General features: G+C 39.4%; 1 protein-coding gene across 2 annotated transcripts in view; it reads left to right on the top strand.

The window, feature by feature from the left end:
- The window catches only part of LOC139757986 (activator of 90 kDa heat shock protein ATPase homolog 1), an 80,834-nt gene extending 63,899 nt beyond the window's left edge, over positions 1-16,935 (top strand). The window contains exons 7-9 of one of the 2 annotated variants that reach the window (XM_071678926.1): positions 265-366; positions 12,942-13,078; positions 16,386-16,935. In XM_071678926.1, the coding sequence (XP_071535027.1) occupies positions 265-366; positions 12,942-13,078; positions 16,386-16,473 (327 nt within the window). In that variant the 3' untranslated portion in view covers positions 16,474-16,935. The remainder of the gene's footprint in view (positions 1-264; positions 367-12,941; positions 13,079-16,385) is intronic. The other variant, XM_071678927.1, reaches the window with a different exon arrangement.
- Positions 16,936-20,847: the final 3,912 nt, after the last annotated feature.

Consider the following 20,847-nt stretch of genomic DNA (forward strand, 5'->3'; position numbering starts at 1 on the left):
TATTTCAGTTGGTTTTAGTGCTTTGAAGGGATGTATAGATCAGAAATATCTGGTTAGTTGATAATAAGCAGCAGAGATGGGCATTTTGAATGCATGGTGTGGGTTCAAGGGTAATGAATTAAGTAACTAGGATGTGTATGATAGGTAGAGGTGTGATGAAATGAAAGAAAGCTGGGTTGATTATAACCACCTGAGAATGAATGATAGGATATATACCATATAAGTGGATTGAAAGTACTCTTATGTAAATGAATATTTTTTCAGATGGTTGTTGCATTTACAAGAGGTGAAGTTAAATTGGAAGTTGAGAAAGGAGGCAGATTTGAATTCTTCGGTGGTAATATATGTGGGGAATTTGAATCAATAGTAAGTGCTTTGTCTTTTGTCATGTTTAAAGATTTCCTGTGAAATGTCATACAATGTGTATGTCAAATTATTGTATACATACTTTTGGTATTTTGATTTTTGGGTTTTTGTTGTGTTGCATTAACATATAAATGCCTGACATTTATCAAGAAACTGTAAATGTAATGAATTAGTTAAACATGTATATTCACTGTAAGAGGTATCACTACACTTGCATTGCTTTACATTTTGAAGCACAGGATGAGTAGTTTTGATATATTCTTCTAAGTGTTGTTTTGTATTTTTATGTCAGCTCTCCTTATTTGGCAACCACACTGAGATAGGAAAGTAAACAGTTGGAGGTGCAAAGGAATATATCAGGAGGCCTCATTTTACAACATGGATATGTTCTTGGACTCTTGTCACAACTTGAAGCCATTATAAGTCAAACCAATGAAATCCATGCAATAATGGAGGTTACGTTCCTGCATAGAATTTTCCCTGTTTAACTCATAGCTCTATTACAATACTGGTATACTGTACCAGAAACAGTTCAGCATATCAGCTATATCCCTGGGTAAGGGGAGAAAGAATTCTACCTATATATTCCCTGCATGTTGTAGAAGGCTACTAAGAGGGATGGGAGGCTGGAAACCCCATCCCTTTCTTTTATTTCATCTTCCAAAAGACAGAACAGAAGAAGCAGCGAAGTGAGGAGTGCTCATTCTCCTTGAACACTTAGGGTGTGGTGTCTAAATGGGTGTGTATGTAACCAAGATGAGAAGAAAGGAGAGATGGAATATTTGAGGAAAGGTTTCTGGATGTTCTGGTTCTGAGTTAAACAAAGCTTAAGGGTAAAGGTTAGGAATCATTTGGGAACGTTCTGTCTTAGGGTTAAAGACAGGATGGTGTGAGGGCAAGAACTAAGGAAGGGATAGTGCTTCTGATTAATCAGGAATTGTAGGAATGTGTAAAAGAGTAGGAAAATTAACTCCAGACTGATATGGGTAAAAATAAAAGTGGGCTGCGAGAGGTGAGTGATTAATAGTGTTTATGCACTTGACCTTTAAAAGGAGGGTGGAAAGAGGCAAGATTTTTTGGGAGCAGCTGAGTGAGTGTATCTGCAGTTATGATGCTAGAGATTGGGTATTAGTCATGGGTGATTTGAATGCAAGGTAGAGTAATAAGGAAAATAAGGGTATAACAGGGAAACACAGGGTATTATTCTTTGAGGTGAATAAGAATGGTGAACAGCTTGTGGATTTGTTGGTTGACAAAGTACTGGTGATTGAAATACCTGGATTAAAAGAGGAACATTTATGTGTATACATGGGCAAGTAGAAAAGATGGTAAAGGGGTATTGTTAGATTATGTATTAAATAGGGATAGACAACCTACAGCTCAAGGGCCAGATATGGCCCACAAAGGGTTTTTGACCAGCCTGCAAGCAAATATTGGGATACTATGCTTATCTGGCCTAAAAACAGTTTTTCCTTATTCTGAACATTTCATGTGACCACACTGATGGATCGTGCATGGCGTCTTGTTACACTGGCCCTAGGTTCCGTTTTATTTCAATCCATACACCAAAAGTGATGGAAACACTGGTGTATATACGAATGACAGGAAGGTGGACCACCTTATTGATATGTATTAAAAATTAGATACTCTCCTTGCGCGCAGGTTTTCAGGTGGGATTGTTTAAATTTGTAAACAGAAACAGTGTCACTGTTTTAACAAGAAATCCACACTAAATATCTGCTCGAAGAAGAAAATATAGTTCATTCTGTGAAGGTATGTATTTTGTCACCTCTTTTATGGTTTTATACAGTGGATAGTCAAGTGATTTGTAAGGAATATTTTGGACTAATCACCCCTTTTCTACCACTGCCATGGAGTGATGCCCCCTTAGATTTGGTAGTTAAAAGGCATGTTAGGGTGAGGGTGACAGTTCACATGTCACACAACTTCTCGAACCCTTGCAGCAACAGGATATCACATGAATCACATATTACATGTTACAAATTTGACAAAAATAATGACATTTTAATTTCATGAAGTGTCTGCTGCACTGATACTGATATTGATTATACAACAATCATCCTCAGTATAACTTAAATCTGAAGATAAACTGAATTTAAAGCTTCACTTGGCAGTGAAAAAACATAGCAAAGTTCCTAACAGAAGAGGTGTTGAGATAAAAACGTGTTACAATCTGTGAAAATAGTGGCGCCAGATAAAAAGCCCAGAAAACAAAAACAGTGTTACACATCAAAACGAAAGGGTTAAATTAACATGAAAAGGTTGCTTGTTAAGAGACTGTTTTTCTATATCGATATAAATAGCTTTTTAATCTTAAGTTGATACGAAGATGGGGTGGAGTCCAGAATTGTCAGACAATCCTCTGAGCAAGCGTTTTCACACAATTGTGAACACTGAAGCTGTTTAAAAGCATGAGAGTTCCTGTCCGGCAACAAGTGCTCTTGAAAGCGTGTTGGGATGTCAGCAGATTTCACCGACATAACTGGCACTACAGCCTGTGCAGGAAAACTTGTAAACGAAATGTGAATGAAGTTTCTTTGGGATAGGTTTCTTCACGCTAAACATATTATATATGCTACAGTACTTGTTGAACGACTTGCGTTTCAAGATGAAACTGAAGAAAAAATACCAATGGCAGTGAATGTAAAATGCAGGAAGGTAAACGCTGAGTGCTGAAATTCCTAAGACACTTAGACACTAGATTACTTCTCCATCGAACACGCTGGGAAACCAGTTTGTCTCATTTGACTTGAAAAATGTTGCTGTGAAGAAAATAGCAAATTATATATTCATTCATACTTAGTTACTGTTTCCCACATCAGCAAGGTAGCACATGGAAACAGACGAGGAATGGCCCAACCACCCACATACACGCATATATCCCTGGGGATAGGGGAGAAAGAATACTTCCCACATATTCCCTGCGTGTTGTAGAAGGCGACTGAAGATGGTGGGAACGGGGGGCTGGAAACCCTGCACCTTGTATTTAAATTTCTAAAAGGGGAAACAGAAGATGGCAAATATCAGGCGATATTATAAGACCTGCCGTTGTGGAAATTTTAACAAGTTCTATGGGCAAGCGAAGAAAGATGAAGTTGAGTGACTGAAGGCTAGTTTTGGATGACAAACATCATTCTTTGCCAGGGAAAGTAGTGAAAATGAAGGAAATACTTGTGCCAGCTATGAAGTCGCAAAAGGTATTGCAGAAAAGATGAAGCTTTTTACAGATGGAGAGTTTGTCAAAGAATGTTTACTGACAGTGGTGGATATTGTTTTTCCTTAAAGGAAAACTTTATTTGCAGCTATCAGCCTGTCTAGAAGAGCGATCTCTTGGTGAGTGGAAGAAATGTCAGTATATGTTAAAAGTTGTTTAAAGGATGTCTGCAATGAATTGCAGTTTTTTCAATTGCGCTTGATGAGAGCACAGACTTGAGAGACACTGCTCAACTTGCAGTATTTGTGCCAGGAGTGACCTCAACTTTTCACATTTTTGAAGAGTTTATTCAGTTAATTCCTATGAGGGACTTGGTTACTGGAGCAGACATTTTTGAAGCTTTGTTGAAATTCATGTCAGAAATGAAACTTAATGTGTCGAAGTTAATTGGCTTCACAAATGATGGGGCACCGGCAGTGGTGGAGGGAAAAAAAAAGGCATCATTGCATTGCTACAGGGACAAATGGAAGACCTTGGAATTGAACAGAAACTGCATAAAGTTCATTATACATTGAGGGGCATTATGTGCCAAGTCTTTGAAATTAAAAGATGTTATTGACATAGTTGTTAAGACAGTGAATCTGATCCTATCTCGTGGTGTGAATCACTGCCAGTTTCAACAGTTTTTGTTGGATTCAGAGGCAGAATATGGGGACCTGGCTTATTTCTGCAATATACACTGGCTCAGCCGAGGGTCAATGCTGGAAAGAGTATTTGTATTGTATGAAGAGGTGGCAATATTCCTTGAGAGCAAAAATGAGGATGCTTCACATTTTCGTGATCCTGATTTGGCTTGCAACCTTGGCATTTCTTGTAGACATTGCATATCATTTGAATAACTTAAATTTACAACTTCAAGGAAAAAATCAGCTGATACATGAGATGTATGGTCATATGGTGGCCTTTGAAAAAACTACAAATGTGGCAATACCAGCTTTGAAAAGGAAATTGTGCACATTTTCCCACTTTTCAAAAAAATAAAGTGCAAGATCCAGGCATTTTTGTGAAGATTGTCCAAGAGTTGAGAAAAGAGTTTTCATCACTTTTTGCTGATTTTCACTTATATACAAATGAGTTCAAGCTGTTTGCTACTCCATTGGTGTGAAGTGGACACTGCATCAGAAATTTCTTAAATGGAATTGGTTGAGATGAAGTAGGATCAAAATTTCATTCTGAAGATATGTCAGTGCTTGAATTCTATAGAAAATATATTCATCCAAATGGAAAGTATCCTAACTTAGTAGACCATGCAAAAAAGATGGCATCATTGTTTGGAAGCAATTATCTGTGTGAGCAATTATTTTCAAAAATGAAACACACCAAGAACTGTTTGAGAACAAGATTGACTGGTACCCATATGGATAATGTCTTGGTCTTGGCATTAACAAGTCTGACACCCAATACAGTAAATCCTCAGTTTAATGGAGCCCAGTATAATTGGTTTAAGATTTAACAGACTGGGCAAATAATAATAAATTACTTAATAATGATTTTAGAAAATTTTAGAAATTAAAAAATCCCAAATGCAGCACTATGCACATTTCATATCTTGCTTCTTTTTGGTAGCATAGTGTATACTTGCTTTGTTTTGGTCTCAGTCTGCCCTAAGGTATCATGCAGGTAGGTTGTATACAGAGAATTGACTTTTTTTTATTTTTTTATTATTATACTTTGTCGCTGTCTCCCATGTTAGCGAGGTAGTGCAAGGAAACAGACAAAAGAATGGCCCAACCCACCCACATATGCATGTATATACATACACGCCCTTACATGCACATGTACATGCCTATACATTTCAACGTATACATACATATACATACATCGACATACATATATAGGCATGTATATATTCATACATGCTGCCCTCAGCCATTCACGTCCCCACCCTGCCACACATGAAATGGCACCCCCCTCCTCGTGCTTGCGCGCAAAGTAGCGCTAGGAAAAGACAAACAAAGGCCACATTCATTCACACTCAGTCTCTAGCTGTCATGTGTAATGCACCAAAACTACAGCTCCCTTTCCCCACAAAACTGTATAAGGTTTATCCCAGACACTTCAGATGCCCTGCTTCAATCCAGTGTGACTTTATTTATTAAATAATTCTGCAATCCTTACAACTCAAAATGGCATCAAGTGGTAGAGGAGTCAAAAGAAAGTGTGTGAACTGTATTGCTGCATATTGTATATTGTATTAAAAATGGCCTCGTCCCCCATTCTCCATCTTGTCTTGACACAACTTCCTCAATAGACTCCTTGGACCTGATATGTTGTTGAGTTTGACAAAATATGGTTAGATGTAATGCCTTCAAGATCCAATTTCTACCCATATCTCTATCAGAAAATCCTTAGAACTTTTATCTTTCCTTTGATAGTTTTGTAATTCCACCTCTTGACTCAATGAACATACTTGTTATTACTGTAACATCAGCTCTGTCTTTGAAACCTCACATGACAGAAATAGCAAAGGCTGCCTTTGAGAAACTGTGAGTCTAGTTTATATGTCAAAATTTATTTTCTTTTGAATAGTTGGTCACATATGGGATGGATCTAGCTCTGCCCCATATTTGACTAGAGTTGAGTTGAAAGCAGTCAGACTTATGAATTCTCCCAGGTTAACCTCAAAACTTAACCCACTTGCCTTACGCTGCAATGTTGGATCACATCCCCTCTTCTATGAGTATTACTTTGGTTTTAGCTGCTGAGAGCTGGCTGCTTGTGTCCCATCACCACCAGCTAGACCATGCAATACTTGGCAAGCTGCTGCATCACATGATTAGTGTGCGGCTGTTTGCAACTCGAGGATGGGCCTATTTGATAACTGTTGCTTTCCCTACACCTCAGAGCCATGGAACTCTCTACCCTCTTATGTGTTTACCAATAACTATGACCTGGCTATTTTAAAAGAGGTTTTTCACTTTCTCCAAAATAATTCCATTGTCTTTCCTTTTACCATTTCCTTAACTTCTATGTATATCTCATAGGGCCTGGCCATTATGTGAACTTCTTTGCATGACTGGAGCTTCCAATGTAAGAAAGAAAATAAATGTGCAAGAGAAGTGTGTGGTATGCAGAAAATGGGATGAAGGCAGGTGAGAAGGGGTATTGAATGGTGGGATGATGAAGTAAAGTTGCTAGTGAAAGAGAGACGAGAGGTGTATGGGTGGTACTTACAGGGAAGGAGAGTAGATGACTGGAGGATGTAAAAGAGAAAGCAGGAGGAGGTCAGGAAGGTGCAGGGGTTGAAAAAGAGGTCCAGTGAGTTATGATGAGCATTTATTGGTAAACTTCAGGGAGAATAAAAGGATATTTTGGAAAGAGGTTAATAGTGTGAGGGAAATGAGAAGGTACTGGAACATCAGTGAAAGAGGTAGTACTGAGGTAGTACTGAGGTTAGGAGGTGGAGTAAGTATTTTGAAGGATAGTTGAATGTGGTTGATGATTGGATGGCACTTAGATGTGTGGATTGGGGATGTATGCAAAGGGAAACAGTAATGAAAAGTGGTTTGTTGAAGAGAGAAGAGGTGATGAAAGGCTTGCATAAAATGTGGCAAGGTAGCTGGAGTGGATGGTATTGCAGCTGAATTCCTGAAGAAAGTGGGTTACAATGTTGTTGATTGGTTAGTTAAGATTTTCACTGTATATATGAATCATGGTGAGTTCCTTGAGGATTTGCCAAATGCATGTATAGTGTCACTGATAAAGGCAAGGAGGACAAGGGTGAGGGTACAAACTACAGAAATATAGTTTGTTTAGATTACCAGGTAAGTTTTATGGGAAAGTGGTGATTGAGAGGTTGAGGGCATGTACAGAGCATTAGGCTGAGAAGGAACAGTGTGATTTCAAGAGTGGTAGAGGATATATGAATCAAGTGTATGCCGTGAAGAGTATGTCAAAAAATACTTTGAGAAACTGTAGAATTTGTTTGTGGTATTTATGGATCTTAAAGAAACATAGGTTTGATTGTGATGTGTGGAAGATCTCATTAATATATGGTGGAGGATTGTGTGGAAGATCTCATCAATATATGGTGGAGGAGGAAAGCTACCAGAAGCAATGATAAGTCTTTATGAAAAGAGTAAAATGTACCCTGTCATCAGACAAACTCAACATTCCTTCAGAATACTCAGTCTGTCTCCTCTTCATCTCATTTTTGCCTGTTACTTCCCCATTAGCTTCTTTTACCAGTATACCAATTTGTTTTTTGTTTTTCCCATGCTGTTAATCTCATTCCAAAACATTACATATTCTCCATGAAGCTTGCTAATTCTTGCTCACGCCAACTGTCTTTTGTCTGCTTTTTCAACTCCTGCACTTTCCTCTTGACCTTGTGCCACATTCTTTTCTGCACCTCCCTATTACTTGCTCTTCTTCCCAGTAAATGATTCCCATAGGACTCTTTTCTTTCTCCCTAGGAACTTGTGCATCCCAACACTCACTACCCTTTCTCACTTCTCCTTGCACAAGCCACACACTTCTCTCACACATATAAGCAGTGCTTACCTAAATACCTCCATTCCTCGTCCATTCCCCTAGCTTCATTTACTTTCACCTCTTGTCCTTTTACACTCAACCTCTTGTGGTATCTCTTTAAAGCTCACTCTTTTTCACAACCTTTTTCCCCACCCATATAATTCCTTTATTTTCTAGAGCTTCTACAAACCTTCACTATCACCTCCACCAGGTTATGATCAGACATCCCACCAGCTGGCCCTCTCAGCATATTCATATCGAAGAGTCTCTCCTTTGCATGTCTGTCAGTTAGTATATAATCCAATAATACCCACTTTCCATCACCCCTGCTGACCCACACATACTTACATATGCCCCTCTTTTTAAGCCAGGTATTCCCAGTCACCAGTCCTTTTTCTGTACACAACTCCACAAGCCGTTCACCATTTTCATTCACAAACCCATGCCTTGTAATTGTACCCTCAGTTGCCATATTACCCAGTCTCACATTCAAACCACCCCACAAACACCAGATTTCTTGCACCAAAATTACAGACATACTCAGCTGTCTTTCGAAATATTCGCCTCTCTTCTTTCTTAGTTCTCGTTTCCATGTGCAAAAGTCCTGTTATTCACCCACCTCTCAGAATTTACTTTCACTTTAATCCACATTTCCTTTGGGCTCACTTCTTCCCCACATCTTCTTCAGCAGGATAGCTACCCTTTCCTTAGCTCTCACCTTCACATAAACCCCTGATTTGACCCATAAGACATTCCTGAATCATTCTTTCCTCTTCTCTCTTAGATTTGTTTCACTCGTACCTAAATCATCCAGGTTCCTCTCCTTAAGTATACACCTTTTCTTTCCCTTCCTCTCATCTTGGTTACATCTCCTCTCTTGGCTCCTTCTGTTTCAACTTTTACTTTCTCCCTTATGTATTGCCAAAGTCAAGGGGTATAATACTGACTTCAAGTTACAGAGGTATAAGGTTGTTCTTACCAGTCAAGCTGTGTTAGAGAGTGGTGATTGATAGTTGGAGTTGGTAGCATATACAGAGAATCAGACTGGGGATGAACATTGTGGCTTCAAGAGTGATAGAGGATGTGTGGATCAGGTATTTGCTTTGAAGAATTTTGTGGGAAATAGTTACAGAAACATTTGTGGACCTGGAGAGTGTATCATAGGGCTTGTGGACCTGGAGAAAGTGTTTCTTAGGGCTTGTGGACCTGGAGAAAGTGTATTATAGCATTGATAAACATGCTTTGTTGAAGGGGTTATAAATGTATGATGTCGATAGAAAACTGTTAGAAGCACTGAAGTTTCTATTAAGAAGGTGTGGGTGTGAATAGGAAGAGAGGAGAGTGAAGGGTTCTAGCTGAAGATGAATCTGTGGCAAAGGTGTGTTGTCACATTGGCTGTTTAATCTGCTGTATGTATGGGTTGCTGAGGGAGAGTAATGCAAGAGTCTTGGAGAGAGGGTCAGGTCTGCAGTCTGTTAGGGGTTGGGTGGCCTGTGAGGTGAGTTGTTTGCTGCTGACAAGGTGCTGATGGTAGGCATATATGAGAAACTGCAGAAGCAGGTTTTTGAGTTTGGGAGTGTGTGTGAAAGGTTGTTGAGTGTAAATGTGAATGAAATCAAGGTTATTAGGTTTAGCAATTGAAAGACAAGGTAGTTAAACTGTGTGATTGAAAGTAGAGAACCAGGAGGAGGTAGGGTGTTTTAGATAACTGGGAGTGGACATGGCAGTGAATGGGACCATGGGCACTGAAGTGAGTTACAGGGTGGGTGAGAGGACATTGGTGCTAAGTGCATTGAGGAGTATTTGGAAGGACAGGTCACTGGCTGTGAAGGTAAAAATGGGTATGTTGCTTAGTTCTGATGTAGTGTGAATGCAAAGCTTGGGCTCTAGATAAAAAAGTATCGAATGATCTATCTATCAATCCATATCTCTGATGCCTATTCCCTCTGGGAACTATCATTAAGGGGTGGCCATGGCAAAAGAGTCTCCACTTATCCCTGTCCTTACATGCCTCTGTAGCATACACCATTTCATGCATTTTTCCTCAGTTTCTCTCCCTCCAGTATTCTTCCACCCTATTTGCCTATGTCACAGGTGGTCTTCCACTCACACCAACCCGTTTAATTGTTCTATCATACACTCTCCTTGTAAACTTCCAGTCTAGCATTCTTTTCACATGCCCAAACCACCTCAAAGTATTACATTTCACCCATACTGTCCATCCACAATTCATTCTTTTTGCATTCCTTGCCATACCACATCTCTCATACACCCTTTCATTTCTTTTTTCATTCCATTTAGTCACACCACATGCTCTTATCACATAGCTCATTTCCACAGCCTGGGTTCTCGACCTCTGTTCCTCATTTCACATCCATGTTTCGGCTACATAGGTCAGGGTTGGGAGGACTATGCTGTCCCTTATTCCTCTTTTCACTTCCATACTTACACCTCTACTCTTCATTATTCTATTAAGGGACTCAGTGACTCTTCTTCCCTGTACTGCTGTCTCCCTTATCTCTCCTTCTATATTACCACACTTACCTAAGACATCTCCCAGATAATTAGATTCCCTCACTTCTTCCAGTCTTTTCCCCCCTTACCCACAGCACAACTTAGTACACTTTCTTCTTTCACTCTATATGGTTTTACAGAATCTATACTTTCACTCCATTTCCTTTCAAACACCATTTCTTTACTTTTACTTGCATTTACCTTCAATCTCCTACACTTATGCACATCATAAAATGCACTTACAATCTTCTGCAACTCCTCTTCACTCTCTGCAAACAACATGGTATCATCCGCGAACAGGCCTGCCACTAGCCACCATATCTCACTGCTACACTTGCACCCCTTTTCCCTAGTTTTGCTTTCATCTCCCTAATCACTCCATCCACATATATATATATATATTAAAAAGCCACAGTGACAACACAGAGCCCTGCTTCACACCTACATGTATCTCAGAACATTTGCTCAGCTCTCCATCCGCTCTTACACATGCATTTGCTTCTCCATAGAACACTTTTACACCATCCAACAGTTGTCTCCCTGTACCATATATCTTTAATACATTCCACAAAGCATTCCACTTAACCCTTTCATACGCTTTCTCCAGATCCATAAAAGATGCATGCAACTTTTACCTTTCACTGAATACTTTTCCATGGTCATCTTTATTACAGAAATGTGATCCACATCCCCTACCTTTCCTAAAACCCCCTTGCTCTTCACTTATTCTGCATGCAGCCTCTTCCATCGCTCTGTCAGTTAATATTCTTGTATACACTTTTCCTGGTATACTTAAACTCATTCCCCTATAATTGCTACATACATCCTTAGCACCTTTTCCTTTGAATAAAGGAACAGTAATAGCTTCCATCCAATCCTCAGGCACAACTTTTGTTTCCATGCTGAATTACATATAAAATGCATACACTCTATCACACTTTCTCCTCCATACTTCAGCATTTCAGCCATAATCCCATCCACTCCAGGTGCCTTTACTACCTCCAGCCTCATTATTGCCCTTCTTACCTACCTTTTTGCTATAGGCCCCTGCACTTGTGTCCTCTTCCTTCCCTCCTCCATACCCATGCATGTAACAACTGCTGCCTCCCCTTCTCCCACATTCATCATTTCTTCAAAATACTCTTCCCAGCTTCCTTTAACTTCCTCCTTTTAGATTCAGCAGTTCCCCTTCCTTACTTCTCAAATGATCATTTCCATTCTTACATCCACTTCTTTTCTTTTTTTCACCTCCTTCCAGTATAGTTTCTTATTATCCTGAAACTTTTCATGTAACTTTCTACGAAAGTTTTGATAAACTATTTCTTTGCTCTCCTCTCTCAGCTTCTTAACATTCTGCTGACATATTGTGTATTCTTTCCTCCTCCTTTGCTGAACTTCCACTGGTACATTCCTATTGAGCAATCTCCCATATGCTTTTTTCTTCTCTTCCACAGCATTTCCAATCTCTTCCAGCCACCATGCATTGCCCTTTTTATCCTGTATCTCTTCCTTGTCTCCAACTACTGATTCTATGACCTTTCCCAGTATTTCTTTAAACATTTTAAACACCTCATTCACACATGATTGCATTCTTACATTCACAGAACATGGTGAATATGTTGGAAATTGGGTGAGGATAATTTGTGATATGAGGAGGATTGTTTGAATATGAAATGATATTGATAAGAGAGAGGTGTGGTAGGAAGAAGAGTAAGTGTGAGAGCTTAAGAGGGCATGCTGAAATGGTCTGGGCATATGGAGAGGATGGGTGAGGAGAGGAAGACAAAGAAGGTACATGTGTCAGAAATGGAGGGAACATGGAAAAGGAGAAAATGGAGGAGGAGTTGGAAGGATGGAGTGAAAGAGGCTTTCAGTATTCGGGGCCTGAACATGCAGCAAGGTTTTAGGTTTGTATGGGATGGAGCTTATTGGAGTAATGTGATATAAAGATGATGATGTGTTGTCAGTGGATAGACCATGACTTTTTACACCTACTGCTGTTATTTAGGCCATGTGATACTCAGAAAGCCACTCCTTTACACAATTACTGTATAGTTCTTGGCATCATAGTGGTTGGATGACAACAGTGGCAGCTCAACTTTTGATATATATAGTCGTTTCTTGGGCGATGAAAGATTCTCAAACAACATGTGGCATGAGAATGAGTTAGTTACTATGTTGAGTTGCAGTCATTTGATGGTTGTTCTCTGACAAAGATGATAAGTTTTTAAGGACATACAGGTATTGACTTTACAATGATTACATTTAATTACTGTCTGGTGAAAAAGCATATTCTTCAAGCCATTTTTTCTCTGAATGTAAACAAATTAATTAATTAATGCATATTTTTTAGGTGCCAAACAAGCAAATTGTACAGAAGTGGAGGTTTAAATCATGGCCTAAGGGTCATTTTTCAACTGTCACAATTGAGATTGAACAGAAAGAAGACTGCACAGAACTTCGACTTTCTCAGTCAGGAGTCCCATCCAAGTGAGAAATACGCTTTTTTTCTTCATGTATTTTGAATCTTGCATGTTTTATTGGGTAGGAAAGATCTTTAGCATGATACAGTTAGATCTCCAGTCTGAATTGCTTAAGACTGAGCATCGTTAGGATTTATGATGAACGGTATTCATCTTTCCAATGGACTTCTCTGATTGTAAAGTGTTATTTATTGGCAACATGCAATTTCTGTGTGAGATATTCTTTCCTGTTATTGCAAGGTAGCATCAGGAACACCAAAAATAACTAATGTTGACTGCAGGGTGTAGCTATGGCAACATCTTTTTGGATTTCACACCTGAGGTATTGGTGAGAAGAAAAAAAAATTGATGACTTAAGAAATGGCAACACATGAAAATGTTGCTAGATAATGAGCCTATTGTTGTTGAATATGGAGGTCAGTAGGTTAGAATTTCGGAGGAGAGAGGTTGATATCCACTTGCTGCTGGACTGTCTTTGGCGCCTGCTGGTCCATCTAAATCCCGGGTTGTAGATATTGTAAGAATTGTGGATATTCAGGAAGCAATAGAGTTTTATAAACTCAGTGAGCCAGAAAGTGAAGAAGAAAGAGAGAAAAGTGAAACGAGACAGTGGCAGTTTTATGTGTGAGAATGACATCTTCTCTAACCTGTCACCAGGGTTCCACCTTAGGATGATAGTCAAAGAGACAAGCTGTCTGTCATTTAGCAAATATTAAAGTTGCATTCAAGTTTGCAGATAAGGAAATATTCAGTACACTTTTTGCAGCTTAAAAAAAGCCCAAAAGTAGAACATGCTTCTCAGGTTTGGTTACTAGACCCAAAGAAACACAAAGAGCTTTTAGAGAAAGTCCAGAGGGAGCAACAAAGATGGTACCAGAATTAAGAGAGTTAGGTTACAGGGAAAGGTTAGAGACCTTTAATTTTCACACTGTGGAAGAGAGAAGTGTAAGGGGGTGACTTGATCAGTATCTTTAAATTGTTAGAATAGTTTGACATAGACAATGAATAGTTCTTCAAAAGATGGAGGGATAGAACAGCATGGTGACATGCCATGAAATTAAGTAAAAATTCTGAAAGATGTAAGAAAATACTTTTATAGTGCAAGAGTCATGGATGAATAGAATAAAATGACTCATGATATGATTAATACTGACTGCATACATAAATTAAAAAAGTTGTATGATAGTACCTCTTGGATTTTGGGAGGTATAGTGGCAGCAGTACAGTGAGCCAGCACTGTGGCATTTATGTACCCCTTTTCAGGCCCAGAGTTCTATCTTTTCCCCTTGCCTCAACTACATGTGGGTTATTGATATTCATCCCCAATCCTACACCCTCATTTTCTCATACACAACACTTGACAATAATTATTAACTCATTTTTCATACTTTATGCCGTTTCTCATGATAGCGAGGTAGTGACAAGAACAGATGAAGATAAGCTGCATCTGCTCACATCCATTTTCTCTGTCATGTTTAACCATATTTTTATGTCAACAACAAGGCTCTGTAGACCTTTCCATGGTTTACCCAGAGCACTGTACATGCCCTACTTTGGTCCATTGAGAACACATTGACCCCTGTATACCACATTTTTCAAGGTCACTCTATCCTGTGCATGCCTTTAACCCTCCTGTACGTTCAGGCCCTGATTGTTAAAATCTTTTTCAGTCCATCCTTCCACCTTAAATTTGTTCTTGTTCCTTCCACTTCTGATGCATATATCCTCTTTGTCAACTTTTCCTCACTCATTCTATCCATATGTCCAAAATATTTTAGCACAATCTCATCAGATGTCTCAACCACACTCTTTTTATTACTACACCTCTCTCTTACCCCTATCATTACTTAGTTGATTAAATCATCTAACTCCACATATATTTCAACACATCCATCCTCCTCCATATAGCCTTTTCCGTAGCCCATACCTCGCATCCATATAATACTGTTCGGACTACTATACCTTCAAACATACCCATTTTTGTCCTTCCAGATAATGATATCTTTTTCCACATATTCTTCAGCACTCCCAGAACCCTCACTCTTCAGTCACCCTGTGACTGAATTCCACTTCCATGGTTCCATTGGCTGCCATTTCCACTCCCAGTTATCTAAAAAGCTTCACTTCCTCCAATTTTTCTCCATTAAAAATTCACAACCCTACTAAACCTAGTAACCTTGCTTTTATTCACATGTACTCTTAACTTCCTCCTTTCATACACTCTTCCAAACTTAGTCACCAACTTCAGCAAACATATAGTATTTTTTCTGTTTTTTCTAATGTACTTTTTCAAAATTATGGTGGTACATCACATATTAATTCTCTGGTGCCATTTCAGAGTGGTACCATTGGTAAAGTTGGATTAACAGATCCCAGGGCCCACTTGACTGCCATCATGCAATTGGGATCCACCTCACTTCCAAAGCTACAGATCATATACCTGGCAGATCTTTTTCTATCCATTTCTACAACATTCACAGTCTTAATTCTCGCCTCACCTCTGTTGAACACCACCTGATTACCTCCTCACCTGTTCTTTTTTGTCACTCTGAAACCCAACTGTCCAAGACTGCGTCTCCTTTTCAATATAAGTTCTCTAACTCTAATCTGTCATATTTTCCACTTCATGGTTGTAATTTTTGCGCATGTTGTGTACCTTGAGGCTCCTCATTTTGATACCATATGGCTGAAAATTTCTATTCTCCAATGCATTGCTTTTGTGTTTTGTTAACCCCCATCCATTTCTGTCTTTATTCAGTTCTTTGATCATTGACTTCCACCAAAAGGTTTGCTTTTCACATGAACACAGTGAGATCCTATATGTAGGGGATATCAATGTATACCACAATGATTGGTTAGGCTCTAACTGGGATGATATAGGTGGAGCCACAGCCTTGTTTTTTGTCTCTCTCTTTCCTTAATGATCTGGAAGAATTAATCAAAAACACAGTCCAAGTTCCTGTTTGTTACAGTCACTCTCCCAACATCCCTGACTCCTTTTTTGTCTATGATATGAGGACAAGATTCTTTCTCTTGTATCCCCAGATATTGTTGATTGATTTTTGTTTATTTTAACTGGATATTATGAATCTATATTTACAGTGTCAAAGCATTTCTTGGCATTAATGATGCAGACTAGGGTGACACCTGAAATTGTGATTGGTGATAAAAAAAAAAAATGGTTGTATTTCTCAGGTACTTTGGAATTTTGAGCTGCTGACATATATTGTTTTGATTAAATACTTACAGAGTATTATCAGTGAAAGATCATTTGCCAGTTTTCTGTACTGTGAATTCATTCATTCTTTTTGCAGTGAAGTTGATAGAACAAAAGAAGGATGGCAGAACTATTATTGGGAGAGTATCAAGAGAACTTTTGGGTTTGGAGCAACTCTCATGTGAACCATTCTTCACACCAGAAGCAGATGTCAAATGTTTACTTTTTGTGTACATTTATTAGGATGTTGCAGAGATGTTAAATACTGAATTTGGACCATCCTCAGATTATACTTCATCTCCTTTGTTGCATCCTAAGTCACCAATAATCTGCATAGGCGTGGTAATATTTCAAATTCACATGTCAAGCTGAACTTGCTCTCAGGTAGTTTTGCAAGTTGTTTTACTTTTTTAATTGATGCAGTCATCAGAACCATCATCAGCATTGTTTATTAGAATAGAAACAGGATTTTCTGTTTATGGCAGTTCAATAAGAAATGAATGTCATTACTTTTTCAGCACTTAAGGAAGGTATGAAGTCTAAATGCCCTAGTAGATATGTAATTATAATAAATTATTAAATATTTGATAACCTGCATGTTATTTACGTTTGCTGATGCTGATGAAAAATTATAATCACTACATCAAGTAAGGCCTTTTTCTATCCTAGCACATTTGAATCTTCTCAGCATGAATATACTTTTAGTCGCAGTTCATTATTACACACTCATAATGAAAACGGTAATACATCTATGCAGGTCTATACCTCGCACACCTGTGTTAAAGATACAGTAAATATGTTGTAGACCTTTTTTACTATATTATTATTTCTCTCTCCTTCAGAACTTGAAGAATACCCACTTATTACAAAGCAAGTACCCACAGTGAGATTTTGTCATCTGGAGCAGTCTTTATATTAATTTATCCAGCCTAATTTTAGCCCTTGAATGGTGGAACTCCCTCAAATGCGTGGCCATGACAACAGTCTCCATAACTAAAGAACTCCAGTGCCGCTTCTTAGCCTTTCGTGCCTCACCCTTAACAGGCCACTGGCAGATGGCAAGTCTAGTGCAGTGTTTGCAGAAGTTCCTATCTAATGTATCTAATGTCTGCCTCTGTCTAATGCTTCTACCTGATGTGTTTATTAAATAATCCCACCTAAATGTTCGTACCTACCACTACTATCTACTGCTCCTATCATTTTGTCAAAAGAGAGGGCTAACACATAGTGTTCACCGCAGGAAAATATAGAGTTACGAAGAATGAGCTTCGTGAGTTAAATGTTGTCGTGTTACATATGACACGGAGAGATTTTATGTTTCTGGACAGAATGCCAGTAATCCAGATGTTAGTGAGGCAGTTCAACAACATTCATACTGTACTTGCCTTTTCGTTTTTTTTTTTTTTTGCTGTCTCCCGCGTTTGCGAGGTAGCGCAAGGAAACAGACGAAAGAAATGGCCCAACCCACCCCCATACACAATGTATATACATACATGTCCACACACGCAAATATACATACCTATACATCTCAATGGACACATATATATACACACACACAGACACATACATATATACCCATGCACACAATTCACACTGTCTGCCTTTATTCATTCCCATTGCCACCTCGCCACACATGGAATACCATCCCCCTCCCCCCTCATGTGTGCGAGGTACCACTAGGAAAAGACAACAAAGGCCCCATTTGTTCACACTCAGTCTCTAGCTGTCATGCAATAATGCCCGAAACCACAGCTCCCTTTCCACATCCAGGCCCCACACAACTTTCCATGGTTTACCCCAGACGCTTCACATGCCCTGATTCGTTTTTATTACTATGTAAAACTTTGCCACCTATGAGCCCAGTCCATCAATCTGTCTATGTTAGTTTGAAGCTATAGATGTTCAAGTTCATTTGTAGATTTATTTCCCATTTCCATTTCGATATTGAATTTTGATATCTTACAGTGCAACCCATAATTAGTATCAATATAAATGAAGGAGAGAACCAGTCCTAAGACTGATCCTTCTGGCACTTCACATGTTAAACTATTCTGAGGCTTGACCATTAATGACAACTCTTTGTTTACGGCCAGTCGATCAGTTTCCTAACCACCAAAGCATAACCCCATTAATGCCATGTGACTTAATTTTTGGTAGTAACCTTTAATGTGGCACCTTATTGAGTGCTTTTTGAAAATATAGATAGCTGACATCAACTGCTTTACTTTTATCATCAAAGAAATCAAGCTGATTTGTCAGTTATGGGCAATTTCATCGACAACCAAGCCGAGCATAGTTTATTATGAGATGGTACTCTACATGAACCTCCATGGTGTAACAGTTAGTGTACCTGACTATGATGCATTCACAGGCCACCCAGGGTTGAGCCATGGGTTTGAATCCTGGTTGCAGCAGTCGGTCTACAGTCAACCCACCTGTTCATCCACTGCTAGGGGTTGTTTGATAAACTGGGTACATGGCTCAGGCTTGGGTATATGTTTATGTATCATTAAATTTTAGGGAGAATAAAAAGATGTTCTGGAAGGAGGTAAATAAAGTGCGTAAGACAAGGGAGCAAATGGGAACTTCAGTGAAGGGCGCAAATGGGGAGGTGATAACAAGTAGTGGTGATGTGAGAAGGAGATGGAGTGAGTATTTTGATGGTTTGTTGAATGTGTTTGATGATAGAGTGGCAGATATAGGGTGTTTTGGTCGAGGTGGTGTGCAAAATGAGAGGGTTAGGGAAAATGATTTGGTAAACAGAGAAGAGGTAGTGAAAGCTTTGCGGAAGATGAAAGCCGGCAAGGCAGCAGGTTTGGATGGTATTGCAGTGGAATTTATTAAAAAAGGGGGTGACTGTATTGTTGACTGGTTGGTAAGGTTATTTAATGTATGTATGACTCATGGTGAGGTGCCTGAGGATTGGCGGAATGCGTGCATAGTGCCATTGTACAAAGGCAAAGGGGATAAGAGTGAGTGCTCAAATTACAGAGGTATAAGTAATAGGGGATAGGGGATTAAGAATACTTCTCACGTATTCCCTGCGTGTCGTAGAAGGCGACTAAAAGGGGAGGGAGCGGGGGGCTGGAAATCCTCCCCTCTCGTTTTTTTTTTTTTTTTTTTTTTTTTTTTTTTTTTCCCAAAAGAAGGAACAGAGGGAGCCAGGTGAGGATATTCCAAAAAAGGCCCAGTTCTCTGTTCCTAACGCTACCTCGCTAACGCGGGAAATGGCGAATAGTTTAAAAGAAAAAAAAAAGTTTGTTGAGTATTCCTGGTAAATTATATGGGAGGGTATTGATTGAGAGGGTGAAGGCATGTACAGAGCATCAGATTGGGGAAGAGCAGTGTGGTTTCAGAAGTGGTAGAGGATGTGTGGATCAGGTGTTTGCTTTGAAGAATGTATGTGAGAAATACTTAGAAAAGCAAATGGATTTGTATGTAGCATTTATGGATCTGGAGAAGGCATATGATAGAGTTGATAAAGATGCTCTGTGGAAGGTATTAAGAATATATGGTGTGGGAGGAAAGTTGTTAGAAGCAGTGAAAAGTTTTTATCGAGGATGTAAGGCATGTGTACGTGTAGGAAGAGAGGAAAGTGATTGGTTCTCAGTGAATGTAGGTTTGCGGCAGGGGTGTGTGATGTCTCCATGGTTGTTTAATTTGTTTATGGATGGGGTTGTTAGGGAGGTAAATGCAAGAGTTTTGGAAAGAGGGGCAAGTATGAAGTCTGTTGGGGATGAGAGAACTTGGGAAGTGAGTCAGTTGTTGTTCGCTGATGATACAGCGCTGGTGGCTGATTCATGTGAGAAACTGCAGAAGCTGGTGACTGAGTTTGGTAAAGTGTGTGGAAGAAGAAAGTTAAGAGTAAATGTGAATAAGAGCAAGGTTATTAGGTACAGTAGGGTTGAGGGTCAAGTCAATTGGGAGGTGAGTTTGAATGGAGAAAAACTGGAGGAAGTGAAGTGTTTTAGATATCTGGAAGTGGATCTGGCAGCGGATGGAACCATGGAAGCGGAAGTGGATCATAGGGTGGGGGAGGGGGCGAAAATTCTGGGGGCCTTGAAGAATGTGTGGAAGTCGAGAATATTATCTCGGAAAGCAAAAATGGGTATGTTTGAAGGAATAGTGGTTCCAACAATGTTGTATGGTTGCGAGGCATGGGCTATGGATAGAGTTGTGCGCAGGAGGATGGATGTGCTGGAAATGAGATGTTTGAGGACAATGTGTGGTGTGAGGTGGTTTGATCGAGTGAGTAACGTAAGGGTAAGAGAGATGTGTGGAAATAAAAAGAGCGTGGTTGAGAGAGCAGAAGAGGGTGTTTTGAAGTGGTTTGGGCACATGGAGAGAATGAGTGAGGAAAGATTGACCAAGAGGATATATGTGTCGGAGGTGGAGGGAACGAGGAGAAGAGGGAGACCAAATTGGAGGTGGAAAGATGGAGTGAAAAAGATTTTGTGTGATCGGGGCCTGAACATGCAGGAGGGTGAAAGGAGGGCAAGGAATAGAGTGAATTGGAGCGATGTGGTATACCGGGGTTGACGTGCTGTCAGTGGATTGAA

Source organism: Panulirus ornatus, chromosome 29 (genome assembly GCF_036320965.1).
Source record: "Panulirus ornatus isolate Po-2019 chromosome 29, ASM3632096v1, whole genome shotgun sequence".
Lineage (NCBI taxonomy): Eukaryota > Metazoa > Arthropoda > Malacostraca > Decapoda > Palinuridae > Panulirus > Panulirus ornatus.